The sequence below is a fragment of the Triticum aestivum genome, chromosome 3A (assembly GCF_018294505.1).
Source record: "Triticum aestivum cultivar Chinese Spring chromosome 3A, IWGSC CS RefSeq v2.1, whole genome shotgun sequence".
Lineage (NCBI taxonomy): Eukaryota > Viridiplantae > Streptophyta > Magnoliopsida > Poales > Poaceae > Triticum > Triticum aestivum.
This window is the reverse complement of record NC_057800.1, coordinates 440,099,195-440,116,250: the sequence shown is the minus strand read 5'-3', so window position 1 is coordinate 440,116,250 and position 17,056 is coordinate 440,099,195. Positions and strand designations below refer to the sequence as shown.

Sequence of the window (17,056 nt, the reverse complement as noted above, 5' to 3'; positions counted from 1 at the left end):
TCAGACTTTGGATACACAAAGGATCCATCAGGAACAACTTATAAAGTAAACCTTGCGATTTCCTCATGGAAGAATCTCTAAGCTTGCTAAAAAGGAAACTATAACAATAGGTCCTCCGGCCAGGTGTGCTAGGCATGACATCATCTTGCCGGGTCATATAAGGACCAAAGTTATAACTCTTGGATATATGTTCCAATCATCATATCTGACCGAGTTTCGGATCTGATTGGTGTCAGGATACCTCGGACTCAGGATGCCTGAGAAGAAGAGGTGCAACACAATTGACGAGACAACAGTATATGATTCTCCGAAAATGAACTATGGAAGCGAGTTCCGAACAAGGGTTCACCATTAAATCAAGGAGAGGTGAGGAGGTGATTGATTGACTCAGCGACAATCCATTGATATTTCCAAAAAGATGGATTTCCACAACTATGTGAACAAGGATATAACATTAGCTAGATCAAATGACTTAATGATGTATGCTCGAGGAAAACATACACAGTTAAACATTAGTTGAAAGGTGCAACCGAAATGTGGGCTTATAGTAGCATGATCAACGTTAGAATGGTGGTTCAGCAACCGATAGGCTAAGAATGAATTATCGATCATTAACTCCAAAGCAATAGGGTTGCTAGAAGGGCAAAATCCAAACAGCACCGTTCACTTGTTGGTACCCCGGTTGGAATCAATACGAGGACCAAGAAAGAATGGTCATGGTGAGAAGTATCACTATACCAAGAATTCTTAAGTGGTGGAGCAATCCTCACAACATTCTTGACATCAAAGATGGTAATACTCCGCGGTAGAACATAACATAAGTTGGATAGCAAGGAACTCAAGGTACAGCACAAAACAGGAACAAGTTTTGTGTTGGATGGAATGCAATAATGTTGTCGATGATAACCCAAATCATCGAGGGCAAAGGATGCTATTTCTCATCAAGAATTCGATAGATATCTTGGAAGACCTCATAAGGTTGATGATGTTCACAGCACATTTGTCGAGAGATTTCAAGATGTAAACAATCAGCAACGACATTGAGTCAAAGAAATGATGAAGCGGAAGGTCATTGGAACCATGGGTAGGACACAAACTTTTAAATCAAGCTTGTTGCTCAAGGTGAACTGATATGACGAGGAAGATCGATGTAAGTTTAGCTCATCATCAAAAGTTGTGCTCCGAGATTAAGGACCAGGTAGCCCAGTTAAAATTTAGCACGATAATGATATAGCCGATCAGGCTAGGAATGACTTGAAGGATTATTAAACTCGTAAGCAACAAGAATTACTTAGAGTTATTGAATCGGAGTGCGGAATCGATTCACTTATCGGTGTTCTCGAGTGATTAATAACTCAGAGCCCATGAAAACTGTAATCAGTGAGAATGTAATACTTGATGAAGAACTCATAAGAAGTTATGCAGTTCCAAGATAATCTCGAGATACCAGGGGGGTAATACTCGAAGACGGATCAAAGTAGAGGTTGGACCGGGGTATTGATCCACATAAGACAAGTGCTTACACTTGCATCGAAAATGGTATTTAAAAGAGAACATGGTCGGAACCACGATTGTAAAAGGCCAGATCCCAGATATAAGATGAACTTATACCAAGGGAATTAATATCATTTACAAGAAGCTTCGATGATAAGTTTCACATCAGGTCCATGTGCATGAACGCAAAGGCTCAAGGTCGAATCCCACTTCTTCCATGCATAACCTTTCATCTTACTTCTTGCTTTTGATGAAGCTGTAGTATAGAAATTTTATCTAGCAAAATACCAGAAGAGTATGACTCGTGAAAACTTTCGAGTTCACACATAATAAGGGAGGCATAGGTTCAACCCATCGGGGTATCATGGAAACATATTCCACAAGCTGAAATAGTAAACATCACCAGCTCGAAAGTAGAGCATTGTTCAAAAGCAGATGATACAATTTACCAAAGGCATTATATACCCATGGAAAGGATCACAAGGTTATTGAATATGAAGGACGATGTCGGATGAAATCCAACAATGGATCGGGCGATCCACAACGGAGCTGATGTGAGTATCGGTACTCAATCAGACAAAGAAAGAATGCACAACATCATATTATAGAACATCTGAATAATTCGATGTTTAGATAACAAAGGAATGATGATTTCCAAAACAAAGGATCATAAGCAAACGTTCTGATCGAAAATGAATAAGTTCAATAGACTTAGAAGCACAACCGATCAAGGCATTGATTGGTCAAGAAGCAGTTCATATCCAACTGACGTCTGAGCCAGAAGGATGAATTCTAGGATTCGACTGAGGAAGGCAAGCATCCTCAACATATTGAATTAACGGACTTAAAATGATAATGACAGAGGATGCCAATAAGATTACCAGACTTATAGGATTTAATCCCAATGAAAGCAAGCAAGCAAGAATTTCAAGAGCAATAGGTTGTTGAAGATCTTTGGAAGATTGAATGGTATTTCAAAAAACTTTTGTGAAACACCTTAACAACTGGGGATGAGCGGATACTCGGAAAGTGTGAGAATTTATCATTAGGGGTATTCAGGTGGCGAAGAACTGCAAGGCAGTAGGCACCAAATATTTTTGGGGGTATCTTGTAATAACAAGATCGACTGGGAATAAAAGTAAGCACGACAGGTGTAAGTATTTATCCATAGGGATATTTCGGTGGAAGGGAATTGCAAAAGCAACGGGCACAAGGTCTCGAGAGAATATCGGAGAGTATCTTCGAAATCTTCTGGTGCAGCCGACGATCATCTGGACTGAAGGGGCTCGCCGGGAGAAAGTATTTTCGAGAACCTAAAGTTAGATTTTAGTAAAAAAATCGTTTAACCCGAATAGAAGAGAGTTCAGAATCCCGGAGTAAAGATCAAGGAGTAAAAGATCCTAATACCACCCAATTGCGACGTGGGCCCGTAAGCCACACAACCATGTTAGTAAAAGTTTTGCAATGACTAGACTCAACTTCGGCCAAGGAGTTGGAAGGGGGATTCTTACAGGCAGCTGGCTCTGATACCAACTTGTGACGCCCCCGATTCAACCGTACACTAATCATACACGCAAACGTGTACGATCAAGATCAGGGACTCACGGGAAGATATCACAACACAACTCTACAATTAAAATAAGTCATACAAGCATCATATTACAAGCCAGGGGCCTCGAAGGCTCGAATACAAGAGCTCGATCATAGACGAGTCAGCGGAAGCAACAATATCTGAGTACAGACATAAGTTAAACAAGTTTGCCTTAAGAAGGCTAGCACAAACTGAGGTACAGATCGAAAGAGGCACGGGCCTCCTGCCTGGGATCCTCCTAACTACTCCTGGTCGTCGTCAGCGGGCAGCACGTAGTACTAGGCACCTCCGGTGTAGTAGGAGTCATCGTCGACGGTGGCGTCTGGATCCTGGGCTCCAACATCTGGTTGCGACAACCAGGTAGAAGGGATAGGGGGAAAAGGGGGGAGAAAGCAACCGTGAGTACTCATCCAAAGTACTCGCAAGCAAGGAACTACACTACATATGCATGGGTATCAAATGGTATAAGGGTATCATATGTGGACTGAACTGCAGAATGCCAGAACAAGAAGGGGATACTAATCCTTTCGAAGACTACGCTTCTGGCAGCCTCCGTCTTGCAACATGTAGAAGAGAGTAGACTGAAGTCCTCCAAGTATCATCGCATAGCATAAACCTACCCGGCGATCCTCTCCTCGTCGCCCTGTTAGAGAGCGATCACCGGTTGTATCTGGCACTTGGAAGGGTGTGTTTTATTAAGTATCCGGTTCTAGTTGTCATAAGGTCAAGGTACAACTCCAAGTCGTCCTGTTACCGAAGATCACGGCTATTCGAATAGATTATCTTCCCTGCAGGGGTGCACCACATAACCCAACACGCTCGATCCCATTTGGCCAGACACACTTTTCTGGGTCATGCCCGGCCGCGGAAGATCAACACGTCGCAGCCCCACCTAGGCACAACAGAGAGGCCAGCACGCCGGTCTAAACCTAAGCGCACAGGGGTCTGGGCCCATCGCCCATAGCACACCTGCACGTTGCGTACGCGGACGGAGAGCAGACCTAGCAACCTCCATTACAAAGGAAGTCATGTTACGCGGTCCAACCCGGCGCGCGCCGCTCAATCGCTGGCGTCACGAAGTGCTTCGGCTGATACCACGACGTCGAGTGCCCATAACTGTCCCCGCGTAGATGGTTAGTGCGTATAAGCCAGTGGCCAGACTCAGATCAAATACCAAGATCTCGTTAAACGTGTTAAGTATCCGCGAACACCAACTAGGGCCAGGCCCACCTCTCTCCTAGGTGGTCTCAACCTGCCAAGTCGCTCCGCCTCAAAGTAACAGTCGGGGGCCGTCGGGAACCCAGGCCCACCACTACCTGGATGGAGCCACCTGCCCCTTCAGCCCCCATCTCCGAACAGTATCACAGGTAATGTAACTGTGTAAAGTATATCGTATATGCCCGTGATCACCTCCCGAAGTCATCACGGCCCAGTAGTATAGCATGGCAGACGGACAAGAGTGTAGGGCCACTGATGGAACACTAGCATCCTATACTAAGCAGTAGGATAGCAGGTAATGGTAACAACAGTAGTAGCAAGGACAGGCTATGCATCAGGGTAGGAATAACGAAAAGCAGTAACATGCTACACTACTCTAATGCCAGCAGTATAGAGAAGAGTAGGCGATATCTGGTGATCAAAGGGGGGCTTTCCTGGTTGCTCAGACAAGAAGGAGGGTCGTCGTCGACGTAGTCGATCACAGGGGCATCAGCGGCAATCTCGGGGTCTACCGGAAAAGTAACGGAGGGGGAACACAATAAATAACAGAGCAATCAAAGCATAACATGACAAACATGGTGCTAGAGGTGACCTAACGCAGGGATAGGTGATACCGGCGAAGGGGAGAAACATCCGGGAAAGTATTCCCGGTGTTTCGCATTTTCGGACAGATGAATCGGAGGGGGAAAGTTGCGTGTTTGCTATGCTAGGGATGTGTGGCGGACGAACGGAGAGTGTATCCGGATTCGTCTCGTCGTTTTGAGCAACTTTCATGTACAAAGTTTTTTCATCCGAGCTACGGTTTATTTTATATGATTTTTCAAAGTTTTAAACAATTTCTAAAATTTTCTGAATTTATTTATTATTTCAAAATTAAAGGTGAAATTGCTAAGTGTACCCACAGCTTGTACACAACAATGTACTAAAGGGGCTGACAGGTGGGGTCTAGTTGACTTCCCAGTCAATAGTCAACTGGGACCGTTGACTGGTCAAAGGGGTCTAGTGGGACCCTCCTTTCAATGACTAGGCTAGTCCAGTCAGCAGTTTGAGTTGGTCAAACTGGACAGCAGGCCCACCTGTCATTGGCTATACTGTTAATTAATAGTAGTTAATTAGGTTAAGTAGTTAATTAGGTTAATTAAATTAGGATTAATTAAGTTAATTAATTAATTAATTAATTAATTAATTTTTTTATATATAGCACATTTTTTTCGTTCTGGGCGTGGGGCCCGTTGTCTAGTGGCCCCTGGGGCCTAAGCGGATCGGGCGTAACGGGCGAAGGGCGTGTGGGCGCCCGACCGCAGACCTCAGGCGCGACGGCGCGGCACGCCGGGCGTTGGGCGCTGCCCAAATGGCGCATCCACGGGCTACCGGGGTCCGGCGCCGGCGGCGGCTATGGCCACGGCCACTGCTTGAGCAGCAGCACCAAGGGGGGGCACAGTGAGCGGCGGGCCAGCGAGCGTGGTGGCTCCGGCGGAGGAAGGCAGCAGGCGGAGCCCCGACGAGCGCGGGCAAGGGGGCGAGGGGGGCGCGGCCGAACGCCCGGCTGCAGGCGCTGGCGCGGAAGGGGACACGCGGACGCGGACCAGCGCTCGGGGCAAGGCGCGTGCAGGGCGTGCGGGAGCGCGGCCGGAGCGCGGGATGCGGCGGTGGGGCACGGCGAGCGCGGGCGCAAGACGCGGCGGTGGGGCGCGCGCGAGCTCGGGCGAGGGGATGTGACAGCGGGCGCGGCAGCAGAGACCGGGGAGAGGGAAGGCAGTGGCGCGGGCGTTTTGGTCGGGGCGCGCGGCCGATGCGGTGAGCGCGCGCGGGGGCTTGCGGCGACAAGCGCGAGCGGCGAGGGAAAGGGAGGAAGCGAGGCGCGTGCTCACTGGGGCCGTAGGGGAAATGGCAGCGGGGGTCGAGGGGGATGATGGGGACGAGCGGCAGAGCGAGAGGCAGTCCTGCGAGGCGGCGGCGTCCTGGCGTGGGGGCATTGAGCTCCGGGCGCCGGCGTCGGGCCCGATCCGATCTGGATCGGGGGGGAAGGGGGCGCGTCGTGGGGGGGAATGGGTGGTGGCCGGTTAGGGTTTGGGGAGGGAGTGGATAAGGAGGGGGTAGTGGGCCGGTCGGCTGGGCCTGGAGGGCGAATGGGCCGGCCCGCTGGGTCTGCTGGCCTCGGGGGGGGGGGGGGTCTTCCTCTCTCCTTCCAATTTTAGTTTTAGTTTTTCTGTTTTGTTTTTATCTATTTGCTTTTCTGTTTTAAATCACTTTAAATTATTTAGACATTATATAAAAATGTGTTTCCTGCACCATAATTACCTTTGTAATATTTGGCAACCACCGAACATTTTTGTTTCAATTTTTGAAAACTTTTATTGTCGACATTAATTTTAAATTTGAATTTGACGCGGTTTGAACTAACGGACGTTCAGCAATAGTAATTGGGATGACGTGGCATGATTAGCGTGGGATTACTGTAGCGAGATTATCCGGGCGTTACACCAAACATCATAACTGCACCCTATTGGATATGATGCATACCAGGATGTCTCTTATCGAATTACCACGATAGTTTATGGGTTAGGCATTAAAGACAACCACATTCACTTTAAATAGGGCACCACGTAATTCCGATGAGATGACACCATATGAACTATGGTTTAGAGAAACCTAAGCTATCATTTCTTAGAAGTTTGGGGCTGCGACGCTTATGTGAAAAAGTTTCAGGCTGATAAGCTCAAACCCAAAGCGGATAAATGCATCTTCATAGGACACCCAAAATAGTTGGGTATACCTCCTGTCTCAGATCCGAAAGCAATAAGGGATTGTTTCTAGAATCGGGTCCTTTCTCGAGGAAAAGTTTCTCTCGAAAGAATTGAGTGGGAGGATGGTGGAGACTTGATGAGGTTATTGAACCGTCTCTTCAACTAGTGTGTGGCAGGGCATAGGAGTTGTTCCTGTGGCACCTACACCAATTGAAGTGGAAGCTTATGATGGTGATCATGAAACTTCAGATCAAGTCACTACCAAACCTCGTGGGATGACAAGGATGCGTACTACTTCAGAGTGGTACGTAATCTTGTCTTGGAAGTCATGTTGCTAGACAACAATGAACCTACGAGCTATGGAGAAGTGATGGTGGGCCCGGATTCCGATAAATGGCTCGAGGCCATAAAATCCGAGAGAGGATCCATGTATGAAAACAAAGTGTAGACTTTGGCAGAACGGCTCGATGGTCGTAAGGCTATTGAGTACAGATGGATTTTAAAAGGAAGACGGACAGTGATGGTAAGTATCACCATTAAGAAAGCTCGACTTGTCGTTAAGATTTTTTCCGACAAGTTTAAGGAGTTGACTACGATGAGACTTTCTCACTCGTAGCGATGCTAAGAGTCTGTTGGAATTATATTAGCGATTACTGCATAGTTTGTGAAATCTTGCAGATAGGATGTCAAAAACATTGTTTTCTCAACGATTTTCTTGAGGAAAGGTTGTATGTGATACAACCGGAAGGTTTTGTCAATCCTGAAAGATGCTAATAAGTATGCAAAGCTCCAGCAATCCTTCTAAGAACTGGAGTAAGCATCTCGGAGTTGGAATGTATGCTTTGATAAGTTGATCAAAGTTTTGGGTGTATACAAAGTTTATGAGAAACTTGTATTTCCAAAGAAGTGAGTGGGAGCACAATAGAATTTCTGATGAATATATGTTGTTGACATATTGTTGATCAGAAATGACGAAGAATTTCTGGAAAGCATATAGGGTTATTTGGAAAGTGTTTTTCAATAGAAAGCCTGGATTAAACTACTTGAACATTGAGCATCAAGATCTATAAGGATAGATCAAAACGCTTAATGGTACTTTCAAATGAGCACATACCTTGAGATGATCCTGAAGGTGTTCAAGATGGATCAGTCAAAGAAGGAGTTCTTGCCTGAGTTGTAAGGTATGAAGTTAAGACTTAAAGCTCGACCACGGTAGAATAGAGAGAAAGGACGAAGGTCGTCCCCTATGCTTAAGACATAAGCCCTACAGTATGCTATGCTGTGTACCACACCTGAAATGTGCCTTGCCGTGAGTCAGTCAAGGGGTACAAGAGTGATCCAAGAATGGATCACAGGACAGCGGTCAAAGTTATCCTTAGTAACTAGTGGACTAAGAAATTTTCTCGATTATGGAGGTGATAAAAGAGTTCGTCGTAAAGGGTTACGCTGATGCGAACTTTGACACTAATCCAGATTATTCCGAGTAGTAAACTGGATTCGTATAGTAGAACAGTTATTTGGAATAGCTCCAAATAGAACGTGGTAGCTGCATCTAGGAGATGACATAGAGATTTGTAAAGCACACACGGATCTGAAAGGTTCAAACCCGTTGACTATAACCTCTCTCACAAGCATAACATGATCAAACCCAGAACTCTCTGGGTGTTAGTCACATGGGGATGTGACCTTGAGTGTTAATCACATATCGATGTGAACTGGATTATTGACTCTAGTGCAAGTGGGAGACTGTTGGAAATATGCCCAAGAGGCAATAATAAATTAGTTATTATTATATTTCCTTGTTCATGATAATCCTTTATTATCCATGCTAGAATTGTATTGATAGGAAACTCAGATACATGTGTGGATACATAGACAACACCATGTCCCTAGTAAGCCTCTAGTTGACTAGCTCGTTGATCAATAGATGGTTACGGTTTCCTGACCATGGACATTGGATGTCGTTGATAACGGGATCACATCATTGGGAGAATGATGTGATGGACAAGACCCAATCCTAAGCCTAGCACAAGATCATGTAGTTCGTATGCTAAAGCTTTTCTAATGTCAAGTATCATTTCCTTAGACCATGAGATTGTGCAACTCCCGGATACCGTAGGAATACTTTGGGTGTGCCAAACGTCACAACATAACTGGGTGGCTATAAAGGTACACTACAGGTATCTCCGAAAGTGTCTGTTGGGTTGGCACGAATCGAGACTGGGATATGTCACTCCGTGTGACGGAGAGGTATCTCTGGGCCCGCTCGGTAGGACATCATCATAATGTGCACAATGTGATCAAGGAGTTGATCACGGGATGATGTGTTAAGGAATGAGTAAAAGAGACTTGCCGGTAACGAGATTGAACAAGGTATCGGGATACCGACGATCGAATCTCGGGCAAGTACAATACCACTAGATAAAGGGAATTGAATACGGGATTGATTGAATCCTCGACATCGTGGTTCATCCGATGAGATCATCGAGGAGCATGTGGGAGCCAACATGGGTATCCAGATCCCGCTCTTGGTTATTGACAGGAGAGTCATCTCGGTCATGTCTGCATGTCTCCCGAACCCGTAGGGTCTACACACTTAAGGTTCGGTGACGCTAGGGTTATAGAGATATTAGTATGCGGTAACCCGAAAGTTGTTCGGAGTCCCGGATGAGATCTTGGACATCACGAGGAGTTCCGGAATGGTCCGGAGGTAAAGAATTATATATAGGAAGTGCTATTTCGGCTATCGGGACAAGTTTCGGGGTCACCGCTATTGTACCGGGACCACCGAAAGGGTCCCGGGGGTCCACCGAGTGGGGCCACCTGCCCCGGGGGGGGCACATGGGCTGTAGGGGGTGCGCCTTGTCCTGTATGGGCCAAGGGCACCAGCCCCAAGAGGCCCATGCGCCAAGAGATAAGGGAAAGGAAGAGTCCTAAAGGGGGAAGACACCTCCGAGGTGCCCTGGGGAGGATGGACTCCTCCCTGGCCGCACCCTTCCTTGGAGGAAGGGCCAAGGCTGCGCCCCCCCTCTCCCTTGGCCCTATATATAGTGGGGGGAAGGGAGGGCAGCAATACCTAAGCCCTGGCGCCTCCCTCTCCCTCCCATGACACATCTCCCTCCTCCCGCAGCGCTTGGCGAAACCCTGTTGGAATCCCGCTATTTCCACCACCACGCCGTCGTGCTGCTGGATCTCCATCAACCTCTCCTCCCCTCTTGCTGGATTAAGAAGGAGGAGACGTCACTGCTCCGTACGTGTGTTGAACGCGGAGGTGCCGTCCGTTCGGCGCTAGGATCATCGGTGATTTGGATCACGACGAGTACGACTCCATCAACCCCGTTCTCTTGAACGCTTCCGCGCGCGATCTACAAGGGTATGTAGATCCACTCCTCCCTCGTTGCTAGATGACTCCATAGATTGATCTTGATGACACGTAGGAAAATTTTGAATTATTGCTACGTTCCCCAACACTACTTCCTTCATTTCAAATTACTCGTCGCAAAAATAAATGTATCTAAAACTAAAATATATCTAGATACATCCATACCTACGACAAGTAATTCGGAACGAAGGGAGTATGTTCTATTTCTATCCTTATCAAGTGGGACTCACAGATAGATATGAAGTGTGGGCTGCAGTTTTTAATGGAGAGTTAACGAAAATATGCTCAAACGTACCCGAAACACAAGTTGTCAGACCTGTTTATATTATGGACTGTGCTATAATCCGGTCAACTGGACCCTAGCAACAGATCCGAACGGACTACTACTTTTTATTTTTTGGTGTCGTAAAAAAACATGGTAAAAAAGTTAATACAACTGGAAGTCGAACTCACTACCTCCTGGACCATCATCACTTGTCCTATCCACCTGCCCCAAATTCAAGTTATGGTTATAAAAAATTCGGTAGGTATTTATACTGCTACACACCCAATCAGAAATATTCCGTTTTACCAGTTTCTTCCCTTTGTGTACACGGTAATTTGTCCAGCACAGATCTGATAACTCACAAACACCGTTGTAAAAAAATATTGATGTAACACATCCCCATAACTTATTTGTAAAAACAGCATGATAATTATATGACATGTAACTCACTCACAAACACCATGGTAACTTTCGACCAGAAGAAAAAATGTTGTTGTAACACATTCCGACAACTTATTTGTAGAAAAGACCATGGTAATTTATATGCCATGAATATGATAACTCACACATACACACCGCGGTAACTTTTTTGACCACATGAAAACAAGTTGTTATAACACCCCAAATAACATCTCTATAAAGAACATGGTAATATATACGCCACAAACCTGGTAACCCACTCACAAATACTGCGGTAACTTTCGGTGCAAAGAAGAAAAGTTGTTGTAACACACACCAATAACTTCTCTACAAAAGGGCATCATAATTTATATGCCACGAACCTGATAACTCACACACAACAATGTTATTCACACAAAATTTACCAAGGGATATTTCGACAACCCCTACCCCTCCCCCCTACCAAAGCTATGAGGAACAGAGTACATAAGTTATCAGGTCTGTGATGTGTGAGTTATCATGTTGTTCATATAAAAATTACCAGGGGGATATTCCATCAACCCCACCCCCCTCGGCGCCAAAGTTATCAGGGCCGGGGTACATAAGTTATCAGGTCTACAATGTGTGAGTTACCATGCTATTCAGTATTCACACAAAAGTTACCAGAGTGCATAGGTTGTATACTTTTCATCAATGGTATTTGTACATGAGTTATCAGGTCCGATATGAGTGTACAACCATGTTATTTACACCAAGTTACCCGGGTATATTTTTGAACAATTTTTATCTTCGGGGTGAAAAAGTGTCTGTGGTGTTTGTACATGAGTTATCATCGGTGATGTGCATATATTATCATGCTATTTACAATGAAGTAATCGGGAGTATGTTTTTCAACAACTTTTATCTCGGAGTCAAACTTTACCGCGGTGTTTGTACATGAGTTATCAACTTTTATCCCTTGCCATTTTCCAACCAAAAAAAATCATGGGTCAAAGTTATCGTATTGTTTGTACCTAAGTTATCAGGCCGGGAAGTCTATATTATCATGCTATTTACATAAAAATTATTGAGGATATATTTTTCCCTCATATCAGAGTTACCGCGGTGTTTGGTGTTTAAATGTCAGTTATTAGGCCACGATGCATGGGCTAGTAGTTACTCCCTCCGTTCGAAAATAGATGACCCAACATTGTATTAAATTTATACTAAAGTTAATATAAAGTTGGGTCATCTATTTTGAAACGGAGGGAGTAGACTTTTAATAGAGCAAATGTTCGTCAATGTCTAGGTGTTAGTACAAAACAACAGATTAAAACAAGTTTCAACTTTAACTCACAACAAGAAGTAATAGTATCTGGACTGGTTAGCTTGTTAAACTCACGACAAGATTAAAACAAGTTTCAACTTTAACTCACAACAAGAAGTAATAGTAGATGGTCATAGTTCGATTATTGGCACAAGTACTTTTTGACACTATTTTCTACTTAAAAAGTCAACCTGAAATCGCACTAAAACCTTCCTAGAATGCTCATGGGATCATGATCCGGAAATCACGCCACCTATTTCCTTTCCTACTAATAAAACACTCTAAAATCGAGCCCCAAAAATACTTTCTAAAATTACTGCCGCAATAAGATCCGACAATTATGTCAAACAAATCGCGCCAGAGATCGTGATCGAGAAAAATACGCCCGCACGATCAATCCGGTCCAAAAAAAAAAACACCCTGAAATCACGGCCGCAAGATCTGAAACGAACGACATCCGACGTGTGTGGATCTGTTGCAAAATTACTGCCGTCTGGTAAATAGCTTTTCCGTTATATTATTTTTAAGTTTATGTATGAATCGGTACATTGAGTGCAAGTTCATGTTTTTTTAAATGGTAACTGCAAGTTCATGTACCAAAAATGTATTTAACTCTTTCCTTAAACATGCTTCGAATTACCTGGTCCGTTTAAATTGACAAAGCCCTACCAATCCATCAGCCCAATCAAAGTAAGCAACATTGCCTAAAAAAACAGACTAAACAACAAACGACATTTACTATTCGGCGCTTTATTACACCGACTTCTTTATTTTCTTCTTTTTTTCTTGGAACGGTTCTGTTTAGCATTTTATTATTTTCCTTTTTATGAACTTTTTTAAATTCATAAAACTTTTCAAATATGATGATTTTTTCAAATCAATGAACCTTTTTTTTTCAAATTCATGATTTTTTCGTTTTTTTTCAAATACGATCGAACGAACCAGAGCGAATTCAGGATCTACACGGGCCAGCCCACGAGTGTTGGCATGGTGGCGGCAGGGCGCCGAATAGGAGTTCCCACAGCAAACCCCCCAAAAAAAGACCAGGCCGAGCCAGCGGCCACCGGAAATCCCGGACTAGCCTCAACATTCAGAAATCATCATCAGCACAAGAGGATAAGATAGGAAGAAACAGGCAAGGAAGCCAACAAGTCGTCAGCCATGGCGCTCTCCCTCTCCACCTCCTTCCTCCCGACCCCAGGCGCCGCCGCCGTCGCGAGAACCGCAAACCGCACCCTCCGCTCCCTCGTCCCCTCCCAGGTACTGAACTCACTTCCATACTTAAACTTCATAAGGCTCTGAATTGGGGGAGACATTTGTCAATCCTTAACTTGTGCGCTGTGCGCGCGTGCAGGGGATGAGGTGCTCGATGCGGAAGAAGGGGCTGCACCCGGAGATCTTCGAGGACGCCAAGGTGTACTGCAACGGTGAGCTGGTGCTGGTGACGGGGGGCACGAAGCCGGAGTACTCGGTGGACGTCTGGTCGGGGAACCACCCCTACTACGTCGGCGACTCCTCGGCGCTGGTCGTCATGGACAGCCAGATCGAGAAGTTCCGCAAGAAGTGGGGGCACGTCAAGGAGTACTGGACCAAGGAGCAGTGGCTGGAGATGCACCCTGACGGCGACCCGGAGTTTGAGCCGGAGGACGACGAGACCCGCAAATGATGTGGCTCTGCCTCTCCTGCTCCTCGTCTTCCTGCTGCGTTTCTCTCGTTGTTAACTCCCGAACTCAATTATGCTAGTTTGCGTGGCTTGATTCCCCAGCTGTACTGTCTGCACGTTGATTGATTTGGTTCACGGGGATTGCATTTGCATTGCCCTCGAGGTGTTCGGGTAATGTTCGCAACGACTCTAGCAATACTACCTTCCAGTATGTGTCAACGTTGAGTTTCATGAAATCGGTGCTCTAAAAAGCTTGATTTTTATGCAACCAAATTTTCCTAGACCACCACAAGTGTATTATCTTCATAAAAAATTGCTCACAGCTAGAATACACAGATATGTTCATTGTAGAACTTTAACTTATTTTTTCATTCAATTTTATTATTCATGCCAGAGCATATGGGCAAGTTTCGTTTTGAATTTCCATTCTGAAATTACCCTGGAGGCCAGAGCATATGTAAATGACACCATGAACATTGGTTGAGGGGTCAAAATTTGAAATCATCAACCTCAAATTCCTTCTACTCTGCTTTGATGCATGTTAGGGTTCAATCCCGTGGGATGTACTTAACAGGTGCATTAGCCTAGACTTTAGATCACCTAATCATGATGAACAACGAGATGGAATAAGGTCTTACCACCAATGAAGGAGCCATTGGTGTAGGCGATGTGAAGTCTCGTGCCTGCTTGATGCAGGCTCGGTGTAGATGCTTGCAGCAGGTAGCGGCATCCCTCCGGGTGCTAGCGGCACTGCCCTGGCATCGGAGCAGAGGTAGGAGAAGGTCTTCCTATCACACAACGCTCCCCTAGATCGGATTAGGGTTTTGTGATTTAGGAGGGCAAAGTAGACGCACGTGAACAGGTCAGATCGTGCGTGTCATGTTGCCCCCCTCTTTATATGTGGCGCTAGCGATCAGATGACCTAAACCACCCCGATCAGGGTGTGTTTGTTAGTGTCAAGGGGGTACGAACGTTGCTTCATGACCTTCTTCCCTTAACATAACTTATCTTTGACTTGTCCCTTTGGCCCATTGGGCCTTAGATCAATATTAACATTCTCCCCCTTGATTGTTAGGCTCAATAACTTATGCCCATTCTCCATAGGAATGACATACTAGAGTAAGGTGTTACGACAACCGATGAAAGGCCATTGGACCTCAATAATCATAGTACACATCTTATTTTGAATTTGCAAATGTTTTACTTAATGGGAGTGGTTTATATTAGTGGTCCCATAATTCTAGGATCAAAAGGCTTCCATTAAACCCATGCCGACTATGTGCTCACGAAAAATATTGGGTGGTAAGCCTTTAGGGAGCGGATCTGCAAGCATATGTGTCGTACTGACATGCTTAACATTAATAGTGCGATCCTGGATTCTATGTTGAATAACATGATACTTTAGGTCAATGTGCTTGGCAGAACACTTGACTTGCTATTCGCATAGAAAACAGTGGGTTCATTATCGCAGTACAATGTCAGTGGTTTGAAAATGTTGTCTACCACTTTATGTCTAGGAAGGAAATTCTTTAGCCATAAATGCCCATTGGCCTCAAAATATGCTATATATTCTGCCTGCATTCTAGATGAGGCAACTAACGTTTGCTTGGAGCTTTTCCATGAGATGGTTCCTCCAGCGAGTGTGAATATATAACCTGACATGGATTTCTTACTATCCACACACCTGGCAAGATCAGAGTCAGAGTAACCAATAACTTCCAAGTTATCAAACTTTCTATATGTAAGCATGAAATTTTTAGTACCTGCATATAATGCAAGACTTTCTTTGCGGCCTTCCAATGGTCTGGTCCTGGAATAGATTGACATCTGCCAAGCATCCCGGTTACGAAAGCCAAGTCAGGGTGTGTACATTCTTGAGCATCATGATGCTTCTGACAGCTGAAGCATAAGGAGCCGACTTCATCTGATCAGTTTCGTTTTGGTTCCTTGGACATTGAAATGTCCCAAACCTATCACCCTTGACTATGGGGGCATGTGAGGAAGAACACTTATGCATATTGTATTTCTTTAGCACTCTCTCAAAGTATGCCTTTTGCGATAGTCCTAATGTACCTTTGGACCTACCTCGATGGATCCCAATGCCAAGGACATACGAGGCTTCACTCAGATCCTTCATGTCAAAATTCGAGGACAGAAATCTCTTGGTCTCATGCAGTATATCTTTATCGCCGCAAGCCAATAGAATATCATCCCCATATAGGACTAAATTCTGAACATACTGTCTTTAAATTTGACATATACACAATTGTTCATTTCATTTTCTTTAAACCAAAAGTTCTAATAATATTGTCGAACTTGAGGTACCACTGCCTTGAAGCTTTCCTAAAGCCATATATGGATTTCTTTAAACGACATGCCATATGTTCCTTTCCTTCCACGACAAAACCTTCAAGTTGAGTCATGTAAACTTCTTCGTTCAAGTCACCATTCAAAAATGTCATCTTGGCATCCATTTAACAGAGCTCTAAATCGTAATGAACTACAAGTGCCATGACAATTCTGAAAGAATCTTTGGTTGACACAGGTGAGAAGGTCTCCTTATAATCGATCCCTTCTCTTTGTGTAAAACCTTTTGCTACAAGTCTCACTTTGAAACTTTCGATGTTCCCTTTGGAATCATATTTGGTTTTGTAGACCCATTTGCAGCCTACCCTTTTGGCTCCATTAGGAATTTCTACTAAGTCCCAAATATCATTCGAGCTCATAGATTTCAATTCGTCTTCCATGGCGACCAACCATTTGGGTGAGTATTCAGTTTTAGTGGCTTTCTTATATGATGTCGGATCTTGTACCTTCCCTATGTCATTTTTGTCCTCAAACATGAAAGTGAAAAAATCGCTCGGGATGGCCCTTTTCCTTTCCCGCTATGATCTTCTCACAGGCTCATTAGTTTGAACATTTCTTATTGCGTGGGAAAGGCGAGGGTTAACATTGGGTTGAGGATCATCATTAGGCCGATGATCCTCATCA

The 17,056-nt window shown here is 44.8% G+C and overlaps 1 protein-coding gene across 1 annotated transcript; it reads left to right on the top strand.

The window, feature by feature from the left end:
- Positions 1-13,410: 13,410 nt before the first annotated feature.
- Positions 13,411-14,284, top strand: LOC123061555 (50S ribosomal protein L31). Its single transcript, XM_044484713.1, has 2 exons — positions 13,411-13,662; positions 13,757-14,284. The coding sequence occupies exons 1-2, from the start codon at positions 13,564-13,566 to the stop codon at positions 14,066-14,068; spliced, it is 411 nt and encodes a 136-aa protein (XP_044340648.1). The 5' UTR covers positions 13,411-13,563; the 3' UTR covers positions 14,069-14,284.
- The last annotated feature ends 2,772 nt before the right edge of the window (positions 14,285-17,056 follow it).